Source organism: Vigna angularis, chromosome 5 (assembly GCF_016808095.1).
Source record: "Vigna angularis cultivar LongXiaoDou No.4 chromosome 5, ASM1680809v1, whole genome shotgun sequence".
NCBI lineage: Eukaryota > Viridiplantae > Streptophyta > Magnoliopsida > Fabales > Fabaceae > Vigna > Vigna angularis.
Genome location: NC_068974.1, coordinates 30,380,625 through 30,407,603, shown reverse-complemented (window position 1 = coordinate 30,407,603; position 26,979 = coordinate 30,380,625). Strand labels below are relative to the sequence as shown.

The following is a 26,979-nucleotide window of genomic DNA, read 5'->3' as shown; positions in this document are numbered from 1 at the left end:
TTATGTCGTACACTAACAGAGTAGAAAATTTTTCAAAACAGTTTCATTTTTTGTACTAATAACTCATGTAATCTTTTTAGTTTGAAGTTTTTGTTTAAAGAGAAAAACTCATCTTAATTAACCTCTTTATTTATTATCACTTTAATTTAAAATTAAAACTGATTTTAATTCGATCGGAAGAAATTTAAATTGGGTTGGTTTCTGGCTTTTACTGTTTTCTCCAAGACGAAAGAAATCAACCTTAAAATGCACAACGACTATAGTGAAAATGTATTCAATGTAAGTTAGCCACTTTAAAAACAGTATTAGAAAACTAAGATTTGGTTTAAATAATAAAATTTGGGAGAAAACAAAGTGGCAGGGCAACTCCATTAATATCTGCTTATAAAAATATTGGTGGTTGGTACGGTAACTCTACAAATAGAATTGTGCTTGCACGCTTTGGAAAATAATATTTGAATTGCAGGTCAATCTCAAGATATCTTTAATGGTCTCTCCATCAGAAAATATCTATAATTTATTTTTTAAAAATTATGGTTTTACTTTCCATTATTTAGTCCTGTATTCAGTTTTTTCTTGTGTTGCCTTGTAGTTTTAACTTTTATAATTTGCATTAGATTGAATTAGATTATATTCACCTGAACTAGACAAACAAAAAAAGTTTACCCTAGGTTAGTATATACTCCAATATGTTCCTAAAAAGCCTAATATAATCAATTATAATTTATTTATTTTCTTATCAAAAACTTATATATATATATATATATATATATATATATATATATATATATATATGGGTTTGCTAACGCACTCTGTTTTTCAGTTGGTACATTTTAGCAATGTGTACCGGGTTTTAGTAGACAAAAATACTCTGTACGTCTGTTTTTCAGTTGATACATTTTAGCAATGTGTATCGGGTTTTTAGTAGATAAAAATACTCTTGTATAGATTCTAAGTTTTAACACTAAGGGTATTTTAATAATTTTTATTCTCAAAACTAAAAAAAAAAAACTCAAACCCTTGCTCACCTCCTTCATTCCTCTCAACCATTTCTCTTTCATCTCTCCAACATTTTCTCTGTCATCCTATGGTAGCCCCAACTGAAAAAAAATCAGAAAATGATTTTATAATAAGTTTTCATTTTATAATTTTTGTCTTATCTAATTTTCACAAGCATAAAGGAATTGGTAATTGATTTAGAAAAAAATCAGAAATCCTCGCTGTTAAACAATTTCTTACAAAAAAATGATTTTATAATGAGTTTTCATTTTATAATTTTTGTCTTATCTAATTTTGTCTAATTTTCACAAGCATAATGACATCCGAAGGAATTAGTAATTGGCCTGGAGGATTTTTTTTTTTAGAGATGATGATTAACATATGCAGACGATGAAATTAGAGGGATTAGTGAAATGGTGAAATTGAAGAGATCTTGAATGTACCTGAGGGTGAATATGTCAATGACTCAACCCTTTACAAAAGGTAAATTGTTTAACAGCATGTGTTTCTGATTTTTTCAATTGGAACTACAGTGTAGAGATGAAAGAGAAAAGGTTGTAGTGAGAGAGATGAAAGAGAAAAGATTGAGAGAGGTGAGTAAGGGTTTGAGTTTGTTTTTTTTTTAGTTTTGAAAATGAAAATTATTAAAATAAACTTAGAATCCATGATATATATATATATATATATATATATATAAAGATATTTTTGTCTACTAAAACGCGGTACACATTGTTAAAATGTACCAACTGAAAAACAACCCGTTAACAAAATCCATATATATATATATATATATATATAAGGTTTATTAAAAGGTCATGAAAATAAAACAGAATACAAAGTTATATACGCAATTTATATTCTTTTTATATAGTTATAAATGATTTTTTTTAAAATCATAAAAATCGTGTAACCTGTTAAGACGTATATAATTTTATAATGTATCATAATCAATGATCAAGGAAGATTTTTTTCAAAAGCCACGTTATACTATGTCGTTGATACTTCTCTTACCTAAATGTGACTTGCAAGCCATGAAACTTAAGTTGACAAAATTTTGAGTAACTTGCACAAGAACGTCATCTTAAGAAAGCCAGATGTTAACGTTGTAAGAAAATAAATGACCTACTACGCTTGTTCTCAAGTCAGTTTCTCTTCCATTTGTGTCAAATTTGATCACAGATGATATTTAGGCCCTTAAGATATTTAAAATATAATTGTATTATGCGAATCAGAAATACATTGGTGTGAGCACATAACAAGCATACTCCTAAACATTAGCAACTAAGTGATACAAACACGACAACTTTCAAATAACTTCCAGTAGATATAAAAGTATACTTTACAATAAAAGCATCAAACAAGAGAATTTACAATTAAGCATTTTCTTCACATTGGTCATTTTAGGATTTTCTATTCAGATATAGTTGCCTGTCATGGTTCAGAACACAAGTCCAAATGTGTTCTCTCCACTGTAAGTCATATATAGGAATCCATCTTCGTCCTTGTTTTCCTCGTATATTGCAGACATCATTGCCGCTGCATGAACAGACAATGACAACTTACTTCACAAAATTAACCATAAGAACAACCATTATGTTATGTAAACATATATTCTACGTACAAACCCATAAAATCCATACACACAGAAACACACATTACCAGTTGGTGGTAAGATGTTCTTCACAAAAATGAAGATTGCCTTCTCGGGGCTCAGCTTAATTCTCTTCCTCACCACATACACAAACTGCCCAACAGTCAAATCAGCAGGAACAAGATACCTACAGTCATCCAAAAGAACAATAATATACACAGTAAATAAAGAGGAAACAAAGGAGATGAATTACGTAACCAGTTGAACATTTAGATGATTGTCAATGTTCTCTAAATTCTTAAACTTTCACTTGCTTAACACCTAAGCATTATCTAGAACCCAACTCACACCTAAGCTTTGGCCAGAACCCAAGTTCTCTGCATGACCAAACTAACCAGTTGAACATTTAGATGATTGCCAATGTTCTCTAAATTCTTAAACTATCACTTGCTTAACACCTAAGCATTAGCTAGAACCCAACTCACACCTAAGCTTTGGCTAGAACCCAAGTTATTTGTATGACAAAACTAACCAGTTATTACATTACATCCTCCAATACTGAAATTTGTGAGCTTTTCATATAAACTAAATCACAAAAGCATCTATTTTTTTTTATATATATATTCTTTACTATTTTCCCATTTAATTCCATATAATGAAGAGAACAACATACGGATTCTGATTCTTCTTATCATGTTGGAAGCAAAGTCTAGTTAGGTTTGCTGAACATTCTCAATCGATGGGACAGACATTATTAAGGGGGAAGACTCAAATACCCCAAACAAAATAAAATAGCTAAAGTTCAATTAAAAGTAAGAAACTTAAAGTGTGTCCGGTGTATGCTTACCAAATTTTAAATTGAGAGCTATCTGACATTCAAAACGTAATAACACGTAACAAATATAATTGGAATAAACAAACAGTGCCAATGTTTACGGTTGCAGTTTCCAAAGAATAGAAAAAACTAACTTTTTCTTGTCAATTTCAGGAACATCACTCTTCTCTGCCCTTTCAACAATTACCTACATCAAAACATCATCATCCAAGTTAATCAGCAATAAAAGGATGATAAGAACGTATACAGACAAAAGAAATAAGGTCTTACTGGAATTCTGTCAGGATACTTCTCTCTTATGCGAGCTGCTTCAGCCTGTCTCCTCTCTGGCATGAAAGGTTAGGACATATTAGAGAAATACAAACTTGCACACTCACTGATGATGTTTAGTTTCCAGAGAATCATTTTTCTTTAACATGATGCAAAAATCAGATCGCCAATGAAATTGAAGAGTAAATAAACCAGACAAGACGTTAGCAACAACAAACCCTTCTAATAGCAAGTAGGATAACATATAAAAACCAAAATCAAAAAAATCTTCTCAACAAACAAAAAGAAAGTGCATACTCAGGTGATATAACACAGATCATTTTCATACTAAGCAAAATAATATAAAATGAAACGGAAAATATTAATCTACTAAAAAGTTCCATTTTTTGTAGGGAAGACACACAAAATGGGACTAGGAAATAAATCCCTTCGAGAATCCCAAACCTCAACTTAAATTCCCAATTAAAACAGCACGATAACATTTGATGAAAATTGAAGTAAACGAGAAAAACGAACCGAGAGGGTGCTCCATCTTGAACGAGCTCTTAGCCATGGCAACGATTCTGTAGTAAAAGACACAGATTAGAAAATCCCAAAATAAAAGAAAAATTAGGGTTTGCTAGGAAGGCAGCGATCCGTTGATGAACTATAAAACAAAAATGAAAAGGGGGAAACAGAGATAGTTTGCAATGAAAAATGATATTGCTTACCAGAGATGAGAAAAGAGTGAAGAATAGTGGAGAAGAGAGAAATTTTGTGAGATCAGAGAAGACAAACAGAGGAATATTGGAAAACTTGTTATATCCAGTTACGTTTTCATATCTTGACACGTTTCGTAATTATCTCAGAATATTTTTTAATCCTTAATTTTTGAAGAATGTGCTGTATTTCAATTTGCTGAATCTTTTTTTTAAAATTATTATATGATCAAAACTTTAATATCTTTTAATTATTTTGTTTAATAAAAGTAATATAGTTGTGACTTTATCATTTATATATATATATATATATATATATATATATATATATATATATATATATATATATATATATCAATTAGAAGAATTAGAAGACGGTGGTCACCACCTTAATAATTACTAATTGTGATACTTTTTATATTAATTACAAAATTTCACACATTTATTAATGTATGAAAGCAAGTACGTAAAATGATAATAATTATGTGATCAAATTAACAAAAATAAATCAAATAACAAAAACTAAATTAAAACATGAAAATTTTGAATACTTAATAAAAAATAATAAATACTCAATAGTATAAAGAACTTATAACTTAAGTAAAAAAAATAACAAAAAAAGTTAAGAAATTCAAAATTTTAAATATTTTCTAAATTAAATGATTTTGTTAGATTTTTTATATTTTATTTTATAATTTAAAAATTTAAGTTAAAGTATATTAGTATCGTAACCACCGGTTTTCAAAAATTTGCTATCGTAACAAATTTTTATTTTTATTTTTTTTTATAAAGATCTAAACATTTCTGTTAACAAAAACAAGAAATATATAAAATATTTTCTACAAATTTATAAAACATCATTAAATTCATGAAAGTTTGAATATTATCAAATTAGTTTTTGTAAATAAGAAAACTCTAATTAAATAAAGAAAAACATTTAAAACTGAAATATATCAATTTCTTTTGTCATACCTCATTAAAAACGCATCTAAAACCCCTCTGAGCGGACGCCAGATGTCAAGCGAAGGAAATCTGGAAATCAGAAAGTGGGAGACAGGTGTGGGCAGCGGAATGGTAGTTCGTCCTTGACGGTGGTAGCAAAGCTTAGTTTTTCAAAACTCACGCCACTCTCTACATGCAACGTCTCTTCCAAATTCTGAAACTCCATTTTCTCCTCCATCTCTCTAAAAACTCTTACTTCTCTCTACACAATCTCACTCTTTCTCTTCTCCGATCACCACTCAGGCACCAGTTCTACTCTTCCGACGTAGAGGACATTCGTTTGAACCAATCAGTTTCGGATTCTGGACTGGTAAGTTCATCTCTCCCTCATCTGTGTGTTTTCTGTCGCATGCAAACCTAGATTTTTGGTTGCATGAGTTGATCCTCTCATTCTGAGTATTTCTGGTCTTGTGGTTGTTATAGTTTCTTAAAGCGTGACTGTAGAACGCTAAGGCCTCTGTTAGAGGAGAACCCTATTCTGCATCTATGAGCTTTCGGTCACCTTAAGAGGTAAGGGAAGCTTATATAATTTGATTGTATGTTCGTTTCTACGTTCATTTTTAAAGGATGCATGTTTGTTGAGTTGCTGAATGAATATGAAGTATGATTGTTGATATGTTTTGACTGTATGATGTATGAATATTTACTATGATATGGATGTTTGACTTTATGAAAATAGATGTTGAGAAATGAATTGATATAAAGAATTCTAAGTATGTAATTCCCTATGAAAGTGTACGTTCCTCACTGAATGATCCTTGACTGTTCGGTTTTCTAGTAGACTCAGTTGGAACTGGATTCTTTCATTTGGGAAGAATTCTAGTTGAGGACGAGCGTCTTCGATTTGTAATACTGTACATGAGCGTTCGGCCAAGGGTAGTCGTTCCTTGGTATTCGGTTATAAACTCAGGTATATCTATATGTATTTGTATATTTCGTTTGATCTGAAACACTACTTAAAATAGTATCTATTATATTTATCAAGCCTTTTCTCTATAAGTTTAGTAGTGCTTGGTCTTACACCAAGTGCTTGTACTAAGCAAGTGCTTGGTCTTACACCAGGCACTCGTTCTCGTTTCCGTAAGCTACCTTTATAACAGCGTTCATCCTAATTCAATAGAGTTCGCTCTCTATAGTGCTTGGTCTTTGACTAGCCCTTGTTTCCCCTTAGTGATGAACTTATAAATAAGCTAAGTGTTCATAGTGTTCGATTTCTTCATATAATTTTGTCACTTATTATTATTCGATGTTCCACAGTATCAGTTTCTATGGTGTTCGACTTAGAGTCTTAGTACTCGGCCTAGGCTTGTTGGTGTTTGGTCTAACTCTCGTGAGTCAGTTCATTCAATTGGCTTACCTAGTAAATAACGTTTAGTTATATTCGTCCTCGAGAAATATTATTGAAATCAGTCTCTTTCTTAAACCCGATGTTCACACTTTCGGTTTTGATCCGTTTTGGAACTGGAGACCTTTGGCCTCACTCCGAGCGTTCGGTCTTGTTCGGGGTTGATGTTTAACGTTCGATATTTGGTATCCTTAGGGATCTTTGTACGAATGGTTCGGTTGAGATTATTAATAATGAAAGATGATGAAATATGATATGAATGAAATGATTTGGGTTATGAACGAGTATTCCGAGGAGGAATAGATCATGAATGTATATTCGAAATTGGTAAAGTATGAATGTGGGCATGCTAAGCTCGCGGTTCATCCTGATATTCGTGATTACTCGTTTCTCACGTAGAGAAGGGTAAGTCATGTGTGAGAATGACAGGAGGTCCTCGTCCTTATGGTTAATTTGGACGGAACAGACTAACCTCGGATGACAGCTGTTGAGGGTATCCTAGTTACTACATCATCCGGGTGCACGAACGTCGTAGCTACACAGAATTCATACCGTCCGGACAGTCAGAGTCTAGTATTAGGCTTTGCATGTAAAAGTGAATGAATTATTTAGTTTATTTGAATTGTGTGAAATCTATGTTGATCTTTGAATTGAATTATATAAGCTTACCCTACTTCCTGTCTTGTCTGTTTTGTAAGTTCGGTTTTTGTCCTTCTGTTGCAATGATCATCCATGTAATATTTTAAGGTCGTTCGACCGTATTTGTACTGATTCTCTTTTGTAAGACTGATCTGTAATATTATTAATTTGTGATATTTCTATTATATGGTTTTGATACTGTATTTTTGGGATACAACTTTCAACAAAAATTATAAGAATATAGAATTTTATAAGAGTAGTGATAATTTTAAAAAAAATAACATTCGACTATTTTATTATTTAAAAAGTTAAACTATACACATATATTTTATTAATTGAATTTTATTTTATAAAAATTATTATTTTTCTAAAAAAAATTCTAAATCTTTTTTTTTCTTTTTTAAATGTTTTAGTTCATCTTGTATACATTTTTTATTAATAATTTTAAGCATCCAATTTATTTTAATTCAAAATAGAATAAGTTCATTTTTAATTTATATTGAGTTAGTTTGATATTTTAAGTTATATTTGGTCTTTTAATTTATGTATGTGATTCAAATTAGTTCAAAGAAGATCTTTATTTGTTTGTGGTCACGAGAGTATGATATTTGATTTGAGTTTTTTTTTTTTTTATATAGAACAACATGTGATAGTTAGAGTTGTCATTAGTAACAATTGAGTCAAGTAATATTTGAATGCGTGATTGTTTTTTAACTGTATGAGTTGCCTGGTTAAGTGTTGAAGAATTTGTAGGTTGGATAATTTCTGAAATTGGCTGAATTAGCTTAAGATTTGTGGTATGTGAAATTTTAATTTTTGAACTACATAGGATGTATTTATTTGGTCAATTTGGTTTATATAAGGCACTTTAAAGTGGTATGTGAGTTATTTTTTAACTAAGAAACATGTAAAAGGGATTAGGTGAACCAAATAATTGATCATATATATTACTAGCTTCTCTTACCTTTTAAACAACTTTAATGTCTCTAAAAACATCATGACTCATTTAGCTTCACAAGATGTGTTCTATCTATATATAGAAACATCACAAGAATGATCAAGTCATACCATAATCAAGATTGATGACTTAAACGACACATGCAACTTAAAGAAGATTGACGCATGGACAAAACAAAATAGATTAAAAGAAAAAGGACATAAAAATATTTACACGAACGAAAAAACTAATCGATCCAAATTAAAGAGTTTTTCATGAGGATTACCCCTATTGTTTCAAATCTTAAATCAGATGAACAAGAAGCAAGAAAGAGAATAGAGAGGTCAAATAACTAAAAAAAAAGTGCTGAGTTTTAAAAGAATGTGGTTTATAACAAAATTATTTATATTAAATTTTTTTAATATTAAAATAATTGAGTATTACTATTTTTAAATTACTATTAATTTTTAAAATATTAATTTTTAAGTTTTTACATTTTATTTATTCAATAACATATTTATTTGGAGGAGATAAATCATATAAATAAAATCATTGATGAAATAAGATAATAGATAAGGTACACAATGTAAATTTAAGGAGAAAATAATAAATTGAAATTAATTATTTAAATAAGTTTATGTTAGACATTAACTTTTACCTAATATTCCAAAATTAATTTATTATTTATCATCGTATTAAAACTTGTTAAATAAAAAAAATGAGTTCATTAGTTTTATTGTTTTTACTATTTTTATCAGCTTTTTTCTTTGAAATTTATTTTTACATATGGATCATTTATGAGTTATACATATTTTTTTTTATACTCAATAATAAACACTTGCAACCAGGGAACACGGTTTATTTTATGACATTTAATAAAATTCCACTGTTGAAAATTAACATTTCTCATTCTGTTATTACTACAAGTGTATATGATTAGATTTTAATAAGTCTGTTTATATTGAATATGTAGGTAATGCAATATCATATAAATTTTAAGAATTTTACATAAAAAAGAAATTACCTTAATGTTTGTACCATATAAACTAAATGATCGGTTCAAGGTTTCCGGTCGATTAACCATATAGAAAGTCAACTTTAAGAATCTCAAAACACTGTTAATAAGATAAATCAAAGATTTCATAATTCAATTAATAAGATAAAAACATGCTAAGAAGATATTGGATCGTGATTGGGTTAACCTTAATCAAAAACTCATTTCGAAATCTATAAATACAAAGGTAAGATAAGGAGATACGTAACTGCATTTATTGAACATTTAAGACTTAAGTGTAATAACTGATTCGTTTAATTGAAAAACTGACTTGAGCGCTTGAGCGCTTGTCTTTAGCATGTACCCATCCACTCGGATTCGGACTTTGCATAAAAAAACTCAATAAAATATTAAAAAAATATCAAAACTAAGTGAAGTCATTTAAAGTGTAAAGATATAATTTTTCACCCTACTTACCAAAACAATGTTGAATACTTAAATTACTAGTACCTTAATACAACACCTTATAAGTCTTACTATTAATATGTATATATACTTAAAATTATTTTTTGTTATTTTGTCACTTATATAATTTTTTAAAACACCAAAGTTGGTATTTATAAAAATTAATAACGAGAGTTGCATTTTGTGTGTACAATTTTTTTTTTTTGGCCTCTTTTACTTTTATCCTTAAATTATTATTTAGTGGTTGCAGTGAAAAGTAAAAGCTATTTTTAATGTATGGTTATACTGATTAATAAAATTTAACATATTTTATAATTATTTTTATGCATATTGTATTATAATTTTATTTTGTATTTTGATAAAAATTACGAGTACTCCTATCATATAATTATAACAAGGTTTAATACGTATTTTGGTCCCTCTTTTCGTAGGGTCTGTTCAAATTGGTCCTACTTTTTTTCAAAAGTTCACTAAGATCCCACTTTTCGCAAAAACGATGCACGTTAGTCCTTTTTTAGGTTTAATACGTATTTTGGTCCCTCTTTTCGTAGGGTCTGTTCAAATTGGTCCTACTTTTTTTCAAAAGTTCCCTATTTTGATCCCTCTTAGTGAACTTTTCGTATTTTGGTGAGCTGTACATTTTGATCCCTCAAAAGTTCACCTCAACGAAAAATGTACAGCTCACCAAAATACGAAAAGTTCACTAAGAGGGATCAAAATAGGGAACTTTTGAAAAAAAGTTGGACCAATTTGAACAGACCCTACGAAAAGAGAGACCAAAATACGTATTAAACCTAAAAAAGGAGTAACGTGCATCGTTTTTGCGAAAAGTGGGATCTTAGTGAACTTTTGAAAAAAAGTAGGACCAATTTGAACACACCCTACGAAAAGAGGGACCAAAATACGTATTAAACCTTATAACAACCACAGCACCCATACGTGGATGAAGAAGGAATCGGGCCCGATTGAGCAATTGATTGGCCAATCAGGCCAGTCTACTAAATCCTACCAGTAATAACAAAATTATATTTTAATTTTTAAAACTAATAAAAAATTTAAAAGAATAAATAACAAAATTTCAAACTCAAAAAATTTTATATTATTTTTAAATAGAGGTTGGAGTACCTGTTAATAATAAGTTAAATAAATTAAAGGATTAAAAGGGATAAGTTCCATTACACTCGAGGGTGTAAATGATTTTGAAAAATTTAAGGAGGGAGTTACTCTAAAACCATTCACACATGACTACTTAATAAATCATCTATGTAATGGAAGGATAAAAGAAATTTTAGAAAGAGATAACTATTTTTAACACTACCAAACATAAGAATAATTTTCAAGTTCTAGAATTTGAGTCGAATTCTCTCAATGGGAGAATAATAAAGAATCTTCAAGTTACACGAATTTAAGGACAAATTCTCTTCAAGAAAGAGGATATGATATATGACTACTTTCTGAACATATATGAGAAGAACTTGATAAGAGCATTTGCAATTCAAATGATCTATGACAAGGTCAAAAATTAAAACACGTCTCCTTGCATCTTATAATGCTTCATGAAGGAGGAAACTTAAATAACATGAAGCTTATGAGCACAACTGAAGAATAATTTAAGAAATTAAATAAAATATATTTTTATTTTAATTTTACAAAAATGTTAAATTCACTAGGCGAGCCAGGTTGTGTTAGTTGGGTAAGGGGGTCTCGCTATGCAAAAATTTACATCTGTAATCTTCATTTTTTGTTATTTTTATGTGTTTTGAGCTTTGGGCTTTATTTTAGGATTTCTAGGTTTTCTTAGAGGTACTAAAAGCTAATGTAAATACTTATATTACATGCATTTGCATTCTTTAAGAAAGGAGTATCTTGGTTCTTGGATTAGAAATGATTTTTTTTATCAAAGATTAACATCTTTGTGGCGAATCTTCATTTGACTTATCAATTTGTTAGATTGGGGCGTCCTCATCCCTGTCTTATTCCACATTCTTCTCTGATTTATTTTTGTTGTGCTTCTTAAAGATTTAAATTCAAAGGTGATTGTACTCAAATAGGATGATATTTAAATCAATGTTCTTGTTTGATTTTTTTTATCTTATTTTTCTGTCATATTAAAAAAAACAAAAAAAAAATCTTGGATATTTGTGTTATGTGCTTTGTTTTGAAATTTTGTTTGGTTTGTTATTCTTAAAGTTTTATAAGGAATAAAACCATAATATTTTATCCAATTCGGTTGAGTTTTTAATTTTTCTTGTTCTTTTTTTAAATTGTGCATTTTTACATTTTATTCGTGGCAATTATCTATGTTTTGTGTTTTTTATTGATTGTAGTCTTAATTAATTGTTTACCTTATCTTGCATGAGTTTGTGTGTTTGAAAAACAATATGCTTAGTTTTCTTTGTTTGTGTGCTAAACTCCAAAATTAAAAAAATATAATAATAATGGATCTAAATCAAAAGGAAACAAATATATTGAAAGGAAAAAAAAAGATAAAGCAAGAATCCAAGAGTAAAAGAAAATTGTAGAGTTCAACACAATTATTGTGTTGCACTATTGCTTATAATTGTTAATCTATTAAATTATATTCATTCTTTTTTTGTCATCACATCACTTTTTATACTTACTTCGAGTGCAACTGATATAGAAAAACTTATCATATTTACGATACTACCAGTGTGCCACTTTTTATGACGAATTAATTTTAACTTATATAAAAAAATCGTTATAAAAAATATATTTTGCAGTAGTGAATAAAAATTAATATTTAAGATACTAACATGTGACATCCAACAAACAATGTTAATGTAAATTTAATTGAAGGAACAACATTATCAGATTTAAAAAAAATAAAATTTAATTAAATAAAATAAATATTAAACAACAATTAAATATTTATCTTTAATATATGAAACTAAATATTAATTAAATCACTAATAAAATGCATAATATTTTTCTTAAATAAGAATGTTTTTTTTTTTAAATAGGGATGATTGACAACTCAAAAACCCTTATTCTCCCTCTTTCACGTCTTGTGCATTGGGAATCTAATTACAAAAGGCACTTTTTAGAATAGCTTAGAGGATATAACTAGAGAAAAAATCCATTAAAAATAGAGAAACTTTTAAAGCAATGTGGTAAATTTTGTGTGAGAGAAGTGGATTGGCAATGTGAAAAGATGATAGATAGGTATAGGGTTTAATTCCAGAAAAGATGCATATTGCCTTGTCACACTACTGTACTTGGTGATGGCAGATTTAAATTTGGTAAATTTTATTCCCCTCTCATTCACGTGCTCCCATTCTTCTATCAAACCTCACACCCCAATTTAATGGTCCAGTGTAGTCATTCTCACATGTTTCTGTCTACCTACTAACATTATGTCTAATATGGATCCAAAGTTTTAAGCCTATGCTGCTGTCTATTGTCCTTCTTCCTGCTCTTCAGTTACCATAACTCACTTTCCACATATTAATTCTTCTTAATACACATTCTTTTCTATATAAATTCTACATTTTCCTCTATTAATTAGTTATACCCACTTCAATTATTTTACGTCTTAAACAACTTCAAATATATAACTCATTAGTTCGATATTTATATCTCTTAATAAAGAGATATTCACAATGTTTATTTTTGCTTAGGATATTGATATTACTAAAATTAATCAATCATTGGCCAAATTTCATTCTAAGATTCCTCCTTGAGTCTTCTGCAACAACCTGTGCTGTTTTTAGTATTCTCAAAAGGATTATGGCAATTATTAAATAAATAACATGTGCAGTTCTTTGTCGTCTAACTACACAAGTTCAGCCATTTATACATGCATATATATATATATATATATATATATATATATCCAATTTCCATCTTTACACTTTTACATAATCTCATGTTTATTTGGAACATCCTTCCTTTATTTGATTCTTCAAGGCGTCTTTAATTTAAGCTATTTTATAATAATAATAATAAATAATGCATTGTTTTTAAAAGACTTACACAAAATTTCCATTTTCTATATGGCCAATTACTCACCAAATATAAAAAAGATATGAATTCTTCTATACCTTTCAAGGAAAATTTACTATTTCAGGGTAATTTCTTGAAAAAAGAAATTATCAAAATGGTCATATTATAAAAAAAAATTATAAAATTGGGTAAGTCCTATTTGAAAAGAAAGACTTTGTCTTGAAGAAGACAGATACGGTTTTAACTTTTTATTTTTCACTATTTAAAAGGTATATTTGATTATTTTACGTAATTGTTTTGTATTAATATCGTAAAAAAGCAAAGTAGAATATTTGATAAAAATTCAGTAAAAAAATAAATAAAATTTGTATTTATCAAATGCAACTCTAACAAAGAAAATATTCGAAACAAAGAAGTGTATGTCAAATTCAACTTTTTAGTGTGTTAAAAACAAAAAATTAAAGTTATACATGTTTCAGAAACACCAAGTCTTAAAGACGAAGACATATTTCTCAAATACAACTTATTTAAGTTTTGTATTTTGGTACACTTTTCTCATTCTTACGCAATTTTTACCATAATGGTAGATTTTTCTAATTTCAAATATGGTACGTAAAATCTTAGACAATATATATATAAATTAAATTTTTTTTTGAAGAAATATTATTATATACTCCGATGGATGGTAGCATTTGAATTCAAATTGTTGTATTTTATAATGACACAGAGCATTTAATTATATTTGGTTTTGGTGAGAATGAATAATATTTTATGTTATGCAAAAATGATGTGGCAGAGAGTGTATGGTTAGGTGATGAATATTTCCCAATTTAAAAGTAACAGGACGTAGGCAAAGGAAAACTTAAAACCTAAAAGACGATGTATTGCTTAGCTAGTTTTGGCAGAGCTAGTTGTGATGCCCACTTCATAATCATCATTTTCTCCTCATTTGTAGCAAAAAATTGGAGGAACCATAGACACACATACATACATAGAGAAGATGATGCTGGTGCTGCTGTTTTTGCTGCATCTGGTTGTTCTGTTTCTGATGATGAATTGCATTGTTGTAGAGGAATCATTCATGACTGAACCTACGAAGTGCCTCACATGAGAGGCTTAGTATATGATGATGGCTATGAGTAGCAGAAGCCTAAACCCACAAAAGCAAACCTTCTTTTTCACTGTTTGATTCATAAATGCTGATTCAACTGAACCAACATCCCTCTCCTTCCACACCACAATCCATAAATGCTCTCATTTAAAGCCTCAGATTTGTCTCCTCTCACCCTTTTCACGATTCCTGTACCTCCTTAAATTAATATTCCAACTTCCTCAGTGCCATGGTGGTTGAGAATTTAATGCAACTCCTTCAATGCCACCACCACTATACCCTTATTTTCTGCTTTTATGTTTGCTTCGCCACTACCTTCTTTAAAACTTCATTTCTCTCTCTCTTTTCTCTTTGTTTTCTTCATGAACATGTCCACCCCTATATGGTGATAACTTCTTCTCCATTCATAGATCACTGTCAGTCTCTTCCTGCTTCTCTTCTGCTCATTTAAACCTTTACATCAATGTGTTATGTTTCATTATTCTTCTTCTTATGGTGAAACCCTTCTCAAGTTTTGTTATGCTGTAGTGTTTGTGTTCGTTTTTCTGCAGATGCTTCAAGAGAAGTTGCAGCAAAGAACTATGGTTAGTGGTGGCAATGAGGGGTAGAGGGGACCGGTTCAACGGGATATTGGTCCGGTTCAATAAGAAAGCAATGCTCAAAGAGTGTTAGGGTCCTGTTTTTTCATTGAGCCGTGCCAATATCACGAGCCACTGCTCTTCACACCCCTGAATGATGCTTCTTCTCTTTGCACTCTTAGACATGTATGCAATATGCAGGTTCTTCTGTACTTTCATTCTCTTGTTTTCTTTCTTATTCTTAACCTAGTTTCTAAGAGTTTATTATTTCTGCATATTATGGTTCTTTTAATAGTAAAATACAAGTGTTTTGAAGGTTCATGACATATATTGTTTTGTGATTTGTTTACTTTGTTAAAATAATTTATGATGATTAGACCTTATATAAAGAGTTTACACAAAGATATTCTTTTAGGATGATTTTTTTTTGGAACATTTACAATTTGTAGTTCGTATTTTCTAAGTTTTAACATAGACTTGGCTTATATAAATATACTTTTACTCTTCACATGCATTAATATTTTGTGCTGAAAGTTTTTTTTTTTTACATAATTTATGTATGATGTAATTATTCTTATTTATTGCTTCCTAATTTTCTGTAATCTACAATTTCTTGGTGTGTTCTTCTATCTTATTTAATTTAAGGATATTTAGCCTACATCACCCTTATTTATTGATTTGTAATTTTGTATACCATTTTCAAATACTTCATTTACACCTTTCTGAAACAATATTCTATAATATTTTCTACCAGTAAATAGCATCAAGTACTTTTTTTTAACTAAATTCATCTTTATTACTTAAGTATGCAAAAAAAAAAAAGTGCAAACGAAAAAATTACACAATTAAATATTAGGTTTTTGAAACAATAATATAAAAATTAAAACACCGAAAGATTTATATATATACACACACATGAAGAAATAAGTTAGGCATGAATGCACATGGAATAACTGTGAAGCAGAGTTATGTTGTTGAGGTATTTTGTGAGACCTTGCCTCTCTCTATTATCAATTATTCATGGGCATAGTTAATATACTCACCAGATATCTGCTTCTATATATATATACCAACACACATGCACAATATATTTAATTGCATATAAAAATATTACATTTATTAATGATGGTTTATTTCACGTGATCTTTAAAATATGAAGATATATATATACTTTAAAGATATTTTTATGTTTGGTAGGAAGTTAGGATTATCTCTCACACTCTCATGTTGTAAGATATTTCTGGATACCATATTATAATTACATTTACCTATTTTTATATGTTCTTTTACTTTTTTTTTTATGTATTTAACTTTGCCAAAGTTACTGAATAGCAATCAAATATGACAGCCAAATATGACAGTGAGAATGACATTTATGGGTATAATGTTTCATGAGATATAATTCCTAATAAAACAAATTATATAATCCAGCTTAAATATAGGTGCTTTAATATGTCCGTATTTTTAAATATTTAAATTTTATTTAAATTTTAAATAATAATAATAAAAGATGTATATAATTATAGATATAATTATAAATAAAATAAATTATAATTATTAAAATAAATTATTTTATAGATAATATTGTGTAAATAATTTTTTTATTGTGATATACGTGATATACGTAGTAACTTACAATTGTTATAAAAAATAACATTCTAGATTTTAACTTAGTATGTCATATTTTTAAGAATTAACTAAGTTAAGTCATTCATAAAATTGAATAATTTTATTAAGTTTTTATTAAAGACATTTTATCTATAATCTAATTTTTTTTATTGAGTTTGTGTCTTATTTTTTTATTATCTTGTTTATTTATTTTTAAGAAAAATAAAATTTTTTAGTTAATATAAAATAATATTATGATTAATATAAAATAATGATAAAATCTCATCATTAAAATAATATCTTTCTTTTAGATATTTTGTTATATATATTTTCTTTGAAAGTTAATTGAACCTTTTGTAAGAAACACATTTCGAGATCTATTATACAAACACCTAATCTCTATATTTCAAAGTTCTTTCAGCATCATTCACTAATTCCGCAATCCATTTCAATTCAACATGAAACTTTCTTCATTGAACGAGGAGTGATTTTTATTATTTTTATTGAAAATGTCTTACTCGCAATAATCATATAACTTTTCCCATAAATCAATTTTATTATTCAACGCAATCATTTTTATTATTCAACGCGTTTGTAATGAAAACATTGAGAGTTAGATAATAATTACAATTTCATTTTTATATTAATCGCAAAACTTTATTTTTCTTAACACGTGAAAACAAGTAAATTAGATAATAAAATAAAATACGTGTCACCTAACGAACACGTGTAGACAAATAAATAAAATAATAAGACAAAATAACATTCACAACATTTAATTAACAAAAAAACTTAAGCAATAAATGGTCAAAATGGTCAATTGAAAATATAAAAATTTTGAGTACTGATCTAAATAAATTCAATAGAAAATCTATTAAAAATATCCAAATTTATAAAAACTTAAAATTCAATCATTTTTTTAAAGTATATTGTTTTTTAAAATTGTCACACAAAAGAATGCTACTATTATACAGTTATGTAGAGACAGGGAATATGCAGAGAAGAAGAGAGCTTGAGAAAGTGAGACAATTTTCTCATTAATTGAAGAATGAATACAATCAGAATCAGAAAACATATATGAAACTAACTATCAGAGATAGTTATTACAGTTGTGTAATTCAGATTAATATCAACACACCTTCCTTAATATGAATTCTCTATCAATTTGACACTAAGAAAATCCCTTCGTTTCTCAAATTTGTTCTGCTTCAAGGCTTTAGTGAAAACATCAACAGCTTGATCTTCTGTGTAGCAGCGATTCAATTTCAGCCTCCCTTTGTCAACTTGATATCTTAAGAAATGAAACTTCGTTTCAATGTGCTTACTTCTTCCATGAAACACTGGATTTTTTGACAAGCTAATAGCAAATTTATTGTCTACTAAAAGTTGTACATGCCGTTTATACTCAAGCTTTAATTCATCAAAAATGGTTTCCAACCACACACATTGGCATGTTGTTTCTGCAGAGACAATATACTCAGCTTCACATGAGGAGAGAGCAACTACCTTTTGTTTCTTCGAACACCAGGAAATTGGTGTTCCCATATGTTTGAACAAATAACCATATGTGCTCTTCCTGTCTACCTTGTCACCACACCAGTCCGAATCACACCATGCCTCCAGTATTCCATCTACTCTCCTAGACTTCTTAGGGAAGAAAATATCGTAGTTTGTTGTTCCTTTTAGGTAGCGCAAGATGTCCTTAGCAGCTGCAAAGTGGGACTGCCTTGAATCATTCATAAACCTACTAACTAGCCCAACTCCATAGCTTATGTCAGGTCTGCTATTGCAGATGTACCTGAGAGATCCTACAATTTGCTTATACAGGGTTCATCTACCTTTCTTTCATCAGTTTGGTTAGTCAACTTCAAATTTTCCATAATAGGTATTGCAGCACTGTTGCATTTTTCCATGTTGAACCTTTTTAAGACTTCAGATATATATCTTCTTTGGTGAAGAAACATTCCATCTTCTGTCAACAAGAACTCCAGCCCCATAAAATAACTTAGATTTCCAAGATCTATCATCTCATACTCTTCTTTCATTCTTCTTTTAAAAGCTTCAATTTCCTCCACTAAATCTCCTGTTACAAGTAGGTCATCTACATACAGGCGAACCAATAGAATACCTTGCTATCCAATAACTTTCACATAGATTCCAAATTCCATAGTGCATTTCTGAAATCCAAGTTTGATGAGCAAAGCATTGATATGTTTGTTCCAGGCCCGAGGTGCCTATCTGAGACCGTATAAAGCCTTGTTTAATCTATATATTTTCTGTTCTTCTCCTTTTTTCTCAAATCTTGGAGGTTGTTTCACATAAACTTCTTCCTCCAATCGTCCATTCAAGAACGCAGATTTAACATCCATTTGGTAGATTTTCCACTCTTTGAAGTTGTCCACAACAATCACCAACCTCACAGTTTCAAGCCTTGCTACTGGTGCAAAGACTTCGGTGAAATCAATTCCAGGTTTTTGCAAAAAACCCTTTGCAACCAATCTGGCTTTAAGCTTTGCCACTTCTCTATTCGGTTTGTACTTTGTCTTAAACACCCATTTGACTTTAATAGGTTGTTTGTGTTGAGGCAAATCTACCATCTCCCAGGTTTTGTTCTTTTCAATTGCCTTCAGCTCTTCAATCATGGCTTCTTTCTATTCCTTTACATCAATTGTTTGCTTCCAAGTCAAGGCTTTTGCATCAGCTAAAAACGCATAATGAACCAGATCACCAGAATCTGTTATATCACTATCAGTGAATACTTCATGGTATACAAGTCTGGTAGATGGAAATCTTGTTCTTTGGGATCTCCTATTATTGACTCCATTATCTGCAGTGGCATATTTTGCAACAGAACTCTTATCTTCTAACCAACTTGGCACACAATCTGACTTTGCCTCAACCTCCTTCCAGTCGAACGTTGCAGCTTCATCTACCATCACATCTCGGCTAATGACAATCTGCTTCTTTTCTACATTGTATAACCTGTAGGCACCTGTTGGATGATAGCCAACTAGAATAAGAGTCTCACTCTTATCATCCAGCTTCCTTCTTCTTTCATCCAGCACATGTTTGTAGCAAACTGATCCAAAAATCCTCAAATGATGTGCAGTTGGCTTAACTCCAGACCATGCTTCTCCAGGGGTACAATTTGACAAAGCCTTTGTTGGGCTTCTGTTCAACAAATATTCTGCAATAGAAACAGCCTCTCCTGTTTGCATCTTTCTGGACATTATCGTTCTCTTCTTCTATTTTTCAGAAGCATTTGAATTTTTGCCTCTACCACGTCCACTTCTTGAACGTCCTCTACCTCTTCCAGTTCCACGACCTCTCATCTTTTGATCAGACCTAGCTTGCAAGGCTTGATTTATGCCTTGGTTTGTGCTTTTGTCCGCATTCCTTCTCTCAATCAACCTCTACTCATGTGCTTCTAACGAGTTTTGCAGTTCTTCCACCCTCATAACTTCAAGATCCTTACATTCTTCTATCACAATGACGATATGATCATACTGAGGAGTTACAGTCTTGAGAAAATTTTCAATTATCTTCCTATCTTTCACAATCTTGTCGCACGACCTCATTGCATTCACAACAACTTGGATTTTTCCAATGTATTCTACAATGGTCTCACTTTCTCCCATGCATAGAAGCTCATACTGTCTTTGTAAAGACTGCAACCTAATCTTCTTTACTTTCCTAGAATTACCATACCCTTCTTGAAAAATATCTCATACCTCCTTTGTCGTGGCAACCTTCAACACCTTCTGGAAAATTGCCGCAGATATGCACTAATACAACAACATCCTGGCTTTGCAATCCAACCGCTTGTTCTCCTTGTATTCTTTCTTCATCTCTTCTGTATCATTCTTCAAAGGTTCTCTGAAACCTTTTTTCACAATGTCATCCACTTCTTGGAAGCCAAGAATTGCTTCCATCTTGACACATTAGTCGTCATAGCCTTTGCCATCAAACACCGGCAGGTTGCTATGAATTACTCCAGCCATCGCTTCTACGAGACTTCTTTCTTGATGGGTTTCTTGAACTTCACCGTTGCTCCAAGGCCACACAACCTAGCTTTGATACCACTGTTATGCTTCTATTATACAATTATGCAGAGATAGGGAATATGCAAAGAGGGAGAGAGCTTGAGAAAGTGAGACAATTTTCTCATTAATTGAAGAATGAATACAATCAGTGTATATAATCTGAAAACGTATATAAAACTAACTCTCAGAGACAATTATTATAGTTGTGTAATTCAGATTAATATCAACAAAAGTCATGTCAAAAAGTAAAATTACTTAATAAAAAAATGCATTTTTATAATCTATGCAGTCTCGAAATATCCCACTATAGAAACACATTACAAATTTCATAATTTGAATTGTTGACAAATATTGCAAAAAGATATATATAAATTATACAAGCTAAAATATAACATTTTATTTTTTAACTTGTAGATTTGGTTGGTCCATTATATTGTTTTAAATGGAATAATTTGAAATCTTTACATGTCAACCAATCCAAAATCTCTCCAACAAAACCAAAATAACATAAGAGAGGAAAAACAACTTACCTTAAGAAGTTCATAGGACACGCAACTGTGACAACACAAGATAAGGAAGATAATATGTTGCACAAACAAACAATGCAAAATACTAATATCAGACCGGCTTGCTTCAAAATAAAGCTGTAAGTAAAAGGAAGAAAAATAGGTTAATGAGTAACGTAATTTGAAATCTGTACACAATTCTATAGAGGTGTAGAAAGAAACCATAAGGCCGATTGTCTTATACAAAGAAGTTTGGGCTAGCCAATATACTATTGGGCCGAGGTGAAAAGTTTGTTGGATTGAGTTCAAGCCACTGAATGAAGGCTTTTGTTTTTTACATCCCATTGTTACTACTTGCACTCCCATAATTTTTAGCATAACCATTCTATATTTCACGTAAATTTCAGTGTAACTTTTAAATTATCCGTTTCACTATTCTGGAAATCTTACTGAACAAACTTTCCATATTCATTTTTAAATAAGCTTTTGAAGGCAAACTTTTTGAAATAAATTTTCCAAAATAAATGAAATACTTTATAAAATTCATTTTCCAAAATGAACTTCCAGTACAATCTTTCCTGAACATATAAGATGTTTATAAGAATATGATTTTCAAAAGAATATTTCTCTCACTATTTTTCCAGAACATATGAAATGTTTTCAAAAATTAAACTTTTAGAACATTTTTTCATCAAACTCAATCTTTTACTCTCATCTTTAAGTTCTTCCTCTTAAAAGAGAGTGCAATTTAATTTAATCACAAATAATTAAGTCTATATTTAATTATGATTTAATGTTTCTTCTATTTCTGATTAATTTCTATTTTTATTTCAATTTCTATCTTGAATAAAAAATTCTTTCCCGTTTTACTGTTCTTATTTTCTTATGGCATATGCTTAATAAATTGTTAATGGCTAATAATTCTGCAGAAGAGCATAGATTTGTTTTAACTTTACTGTATTTTAATGTTAATTGAAAAGTCGTTTTTCATATAGGTACCAATCTTACATAAAAAGAAATCATCTCAAAAACTCAAATACTTTATTCGTTGTAAATAGTTGTACTGATTATGTGATCAAAATTAATTTTACCTTTATCACAAATTAATCCAAGTTAATTCTAAGTGAAAAGTGATGAAATTATGTAAATAAAATATAGATAATTTTATAATAATCAAAATAACCCTTAAATTATGTAGAGTAGTGGAAGCCAGGTGGAGGGGTGAGAATTTAGAAATTTAGAAAGTGGAAGACAGGTGTGAGCAGCGGAGTGGACCGATCGATTTTTTACGGTAGTATTTAAGGGAAAATTTCAAATCAAGTGTCACTTTCTGCATGCAATCTCTTCCCTAACTTTCTGAAAACTCATTTTTTCCTCCTTCTCTCTAAAATATCATACTTTCCTCCACTGATTTCACGTTTTTCTTCATCTGATCATTCATCAGAGGGTGTTTAGGTTTGTTGGTGGCAAGGGTTCTCTTTTCAAACGATCAAGTGGTGCTTTGAGCTGGTAGGTCTTTCTACTTTTAAGAAAATCTAAGTTTCAGGCACATGCAAACCAAGTTCTGTTTGCATGTGTTTATCTTCTTCTTCTTCTTCTTCTAAGGTTCTAATCACATTTTTGGTTGGTGGTTGGTCTATTTTTCCCAAATCAGTGAATCTTAGGTTCTGAGATTTTTGGTGGTGAGCAAGATATTCTTTGAGAGCGTTTCTTTCTATTACGAGGTAAGGGAAGCTATTTAATTTAATTGTGTGTGGGATGATTCTGTGTATGTATGGAATGAATTGATTTGATGATTTATGATGGTATGAAATGTATGTTTCTGGGTTTTTGTGGTTATGTATGAGTTTATAAGAGTTATGCAGAATTATGCAGAAAAGCTGTGTTCGGTCTCGACCGTTCGGTCATGGTCAGTTAATAATTTATCAATATAGAGTTAGCATTTTAGTCTTACCAGCACATGACCGCTCGATTTTTAGGTGAGTGATTGGTATTCTAAGTATTTATGATTAAGTATTAATGATCAGTTGTATCGGATTGGGTATTCTGGTTAGCAATAGTTCTTATATTAGTATTAAATCTCCTCCTTATACTAGGCTTAAATACATTGATTTTACTGAGATAGTTGTTCCTGTGCATAGTCTGATCATATTGTCATAACGTTCAGTTTCATTAAAAAGTGTTAGGTTTGATGAATAGTTTGTAAGATTAATCCTAAGTGTTCGGATTGAATTATAATTGTTCATCTTAGGTTATACCATTCAGTTTCGTAGTAGTATTTTAGTTAGTCCTAGTAATCAGCTAATTCTCATCCTCGCTTAGTATGTTAACCGTTCGGTCTCGTGTTGAGAATAGATAAATATCGTTCGGTCTTACACCAAGGGTCCAATAATTTTAAGTGTTCGGTATAAGCTTTACGTGTTCGATTTTGTCATAATTAGTGAGTTTTCGTTCGGTCGTATTCAGGGTTGGTTGTTATTGTTCGGTCTATGATTATTTTTGGTCTTTAAATGTTAGGTTCACTAATTGATTTTGATTTATTTAAATGGTTGTATTGATCAATTGAGTATGAAAATTATGTTGATATTCAAATAAGGTATGTGTTTCAAGTAATGTGGAAGAGAATTCCAATGAGGAATGTCTCAGTAAAAGGTGTATTGAAGTGGTAAAGTATGAATATGGATGGTGAAATCCACGGAATTCATCCTGATATTCTTACGATTACCAATTCTCAAGTAGAGATGGGTAATGCATTGTGTGAGAATGGTAGGAGGTCCTAGCTCATAGGTTCTTGGGTGAGTTATAACGGACTAACCTCGGGTGGCAGCTGATGGTTTTCTAATTACTACACCACCCGAGTGCATGAACGACCTCAAGCTACATATTCATACAATCCGGATGGTCAAGTCAGGTGTTGGTTTTAACTGTTGTAGTGCTCGGTACTATATTGTTTGTATTTGTATGAATTGTATGTATCAATGCCCAATTAAATTGTAGTAGCTTACCCTTATTTCCTGTTTTGTCCATGTTTTTGTTTGGTTTTTTTCTTGCGATGATCATCCTTCTTGAATGTGAGCAGAGGGAGAGGGGTGTACGTTGGAGCAGGAGCTGGAAGTTGAAAATCCTGCATAGTAGATTTATGACCGATCGGTCATGTGTATAGTCTTAGTTTTGGGTGAACCGTTCGGTCACCACTTTAATTTTGTATATAACTGTTCGGTTATGTATATAGTTTTGCAGTAATATAGGAAATGTTTGTAAAGTTTGAATTTTATGGTTATTTTGTAATAACTGAAAGCTTAATTTTATTAATACAGTAACTATTCTATCATATTATTAAATGATAACACCTGTATATAATAAAAAAAATGTTTAGTGTTTCACATATACTAAAAAGTTGAATATGATGTGTGATGTTATTATTTTAGTATTGATTAACATGGAACAAAAGTTTAAGAAAAAGCTAGAGTGATTGAAATAATTTTGATTTAGTTCAAAATCATGATTTTACTGTAAAATTACAAAAGTATTTTTTTTATGGGAATGTATTGAGAATTTTTTTATATCTAAATAGCATATTAGAATTGAAAAGAAAAATCTAGATAATAAATACAATGTACTGTACATATAGATGGTACATTTTTTTCAGATCAAAATTTAGTTGGAAAACAATTGAACTGTATTTTTTATTTTCTTTTTCAATTAAAGAAAGAAAATTATATTTTTGAAGAAAAAAAATTACATAAAGTAACATAATTCAAGATTCGAGAACTGAATTCTAACTTGAAAAAAAATGTGTTTTCTATATAAATATTATTTGAGACAGTATTTTATTTATATAAATTTTAGATTATTTTGAAGAAAAATTGTCATGTAGGTCACATTAATTAATCTTGTGAAAGTTCATATCATATTACTAATGTTAATATTCGGCATTTAAAAGACAAGATAAGTTAAAATAAATGACATAGACTTATACAAAAAATAATAATCTAGGTGCAGCTTATTAACTAAATTACCAAAATGGAGTTCGTCAAGTTGAAATTTGGCATTGGCAACAAGTAAGAAAGAATATTACAGCTATGAAATTTTATCTTATTTAATATTTGTCATTGCACGTGTTTTCTGTAATCTATTTATAAAAAAATAAAAAAAAGAGAAAAAATTCTCGCTCTCCATTTCTCTCTCATTTTTCAGCTTTCTAAAACAATATCGTTGTCAGTCTCTTACTTCATCTCCAAAATGGTTTCAGATATTCTGATGCAGGATAATTTTATATTAATTTATTACTTTTAATAACGATAATTGGTAGTTATATATCTGGGAAGAGTGATGGAATGAAATTGAAAAAATTTGAGGATAAATTTTTTGTCGATTTTGAAAGTAAATAAGAGTAAATTTGGAAGTAAATATTTTTAATGTGTTACATAAATCAAATTTCACACTAATTGTTACAAATTTTACTTTCAAATCTACTCTCATTTACCTTTAAAATTTACTTAAATAAACAACAAAAAATTTACTTTCAAATTTTCTCAAACTCATTCAATCACAAAGACCTTCAATAAGAGATAGTACTATTATTTTAAAAGGTTTAATATTTCAAAGATTTCGTATTGGAAGGGTCTTTCTTGAATTTTTTTATCTTAAGAATTTTTAATTTTGAAAAATTAAATTAATTCAGTTTTGTCATTAAACTAATTGAACACATTAAAAACAAAACACAGTAATGTAGCTCAATGAACAATGACGTAAAATCAAATCAATCAATGAAAAAAAAAACTAAATACGTTATCGTCTTCAACCTTTTTCAATAAAAAATTATGTATGACCGAAACGTGGCATTTTGTCTATTAATAGATACTAAGAGGCCTGTGTTTTACTGATTTTCAAGAAAATGAAAGTGAACCTAGTTATGCTTATGTTACTTAAGAAAATTGTAAAAAATATTTTCTTATTTATTTTATTTTTAGTTTATTTTTGAGAAAGCTACATGTCCTTGTCCATCTATTATTTTTGTCCTCGGTTGAAAAGATATAGAATAAGGATTTTTTAAAATTTAATAAATACTCGATAAAAATATTATTATTTAAAAATAATATATACTTTTTTACATTCTTTTGAATTCATTTTTTACTATTTTTAAGTTCAAAACCTTAGAACTCTTAATTTTAATAAACAACAAAAAGAAAGTAAAAGTTAACAAATTAATAATTTTAAAATATAGGTTAAACCCTTTCGAAGGTACGTATTTATGTGGAGTTTTCCCAGTTTGATCCCCGTCTTTTAAGTTTTGCCAATTTGGTCCTTTATAATAAAAATTTGACTCAATTCGGTCCCTGTCGTTCAATTAGCTTAACGGAGTTAAGTTTTTTATGAGGTGTGAGGGTGACGT

The 26,979-nt window shown here is 29.6% G+C and overlaps 1 protein-coding gene across 1 annotated transcript; it reads right to left on the bottom strand.

Annotated features, from left to right (window-relative positions):
• Window positions 1-2,199: 2,199 nt before the first annotated feature.
• LOC108339545 (autophagy-related protein 8C-like) lies at window positions 2,200-4,534 on the bottom strand. The gene is made up of 6 exons (XM_052877892.1): window positions 4,406-4,534; window positions 4,212-4,258; window positions 3,696-3,751; window positions 3,560-3,612; window positions 2,659-2,777; window positions 2,200-2,535 (listed from the first exon to the last, which is right to left on the bottom strand). The coding sequence occupies exons 2-6, from the start codon at window positions 4,246-4,248 to the stop codon at window positions 2,438-2,440; spliced, it is 363 nt and encodes a 120-aa protein (XP_052733852.1). The 5' UTR covers window positions 4,249-4,258; window positions 4,406-4,534; the 3' UTR covers window positions 2,200-2,437.
• Between the last annotated feature and the right edge of the window lie 22,445 nt (window positions 4,535-26,979).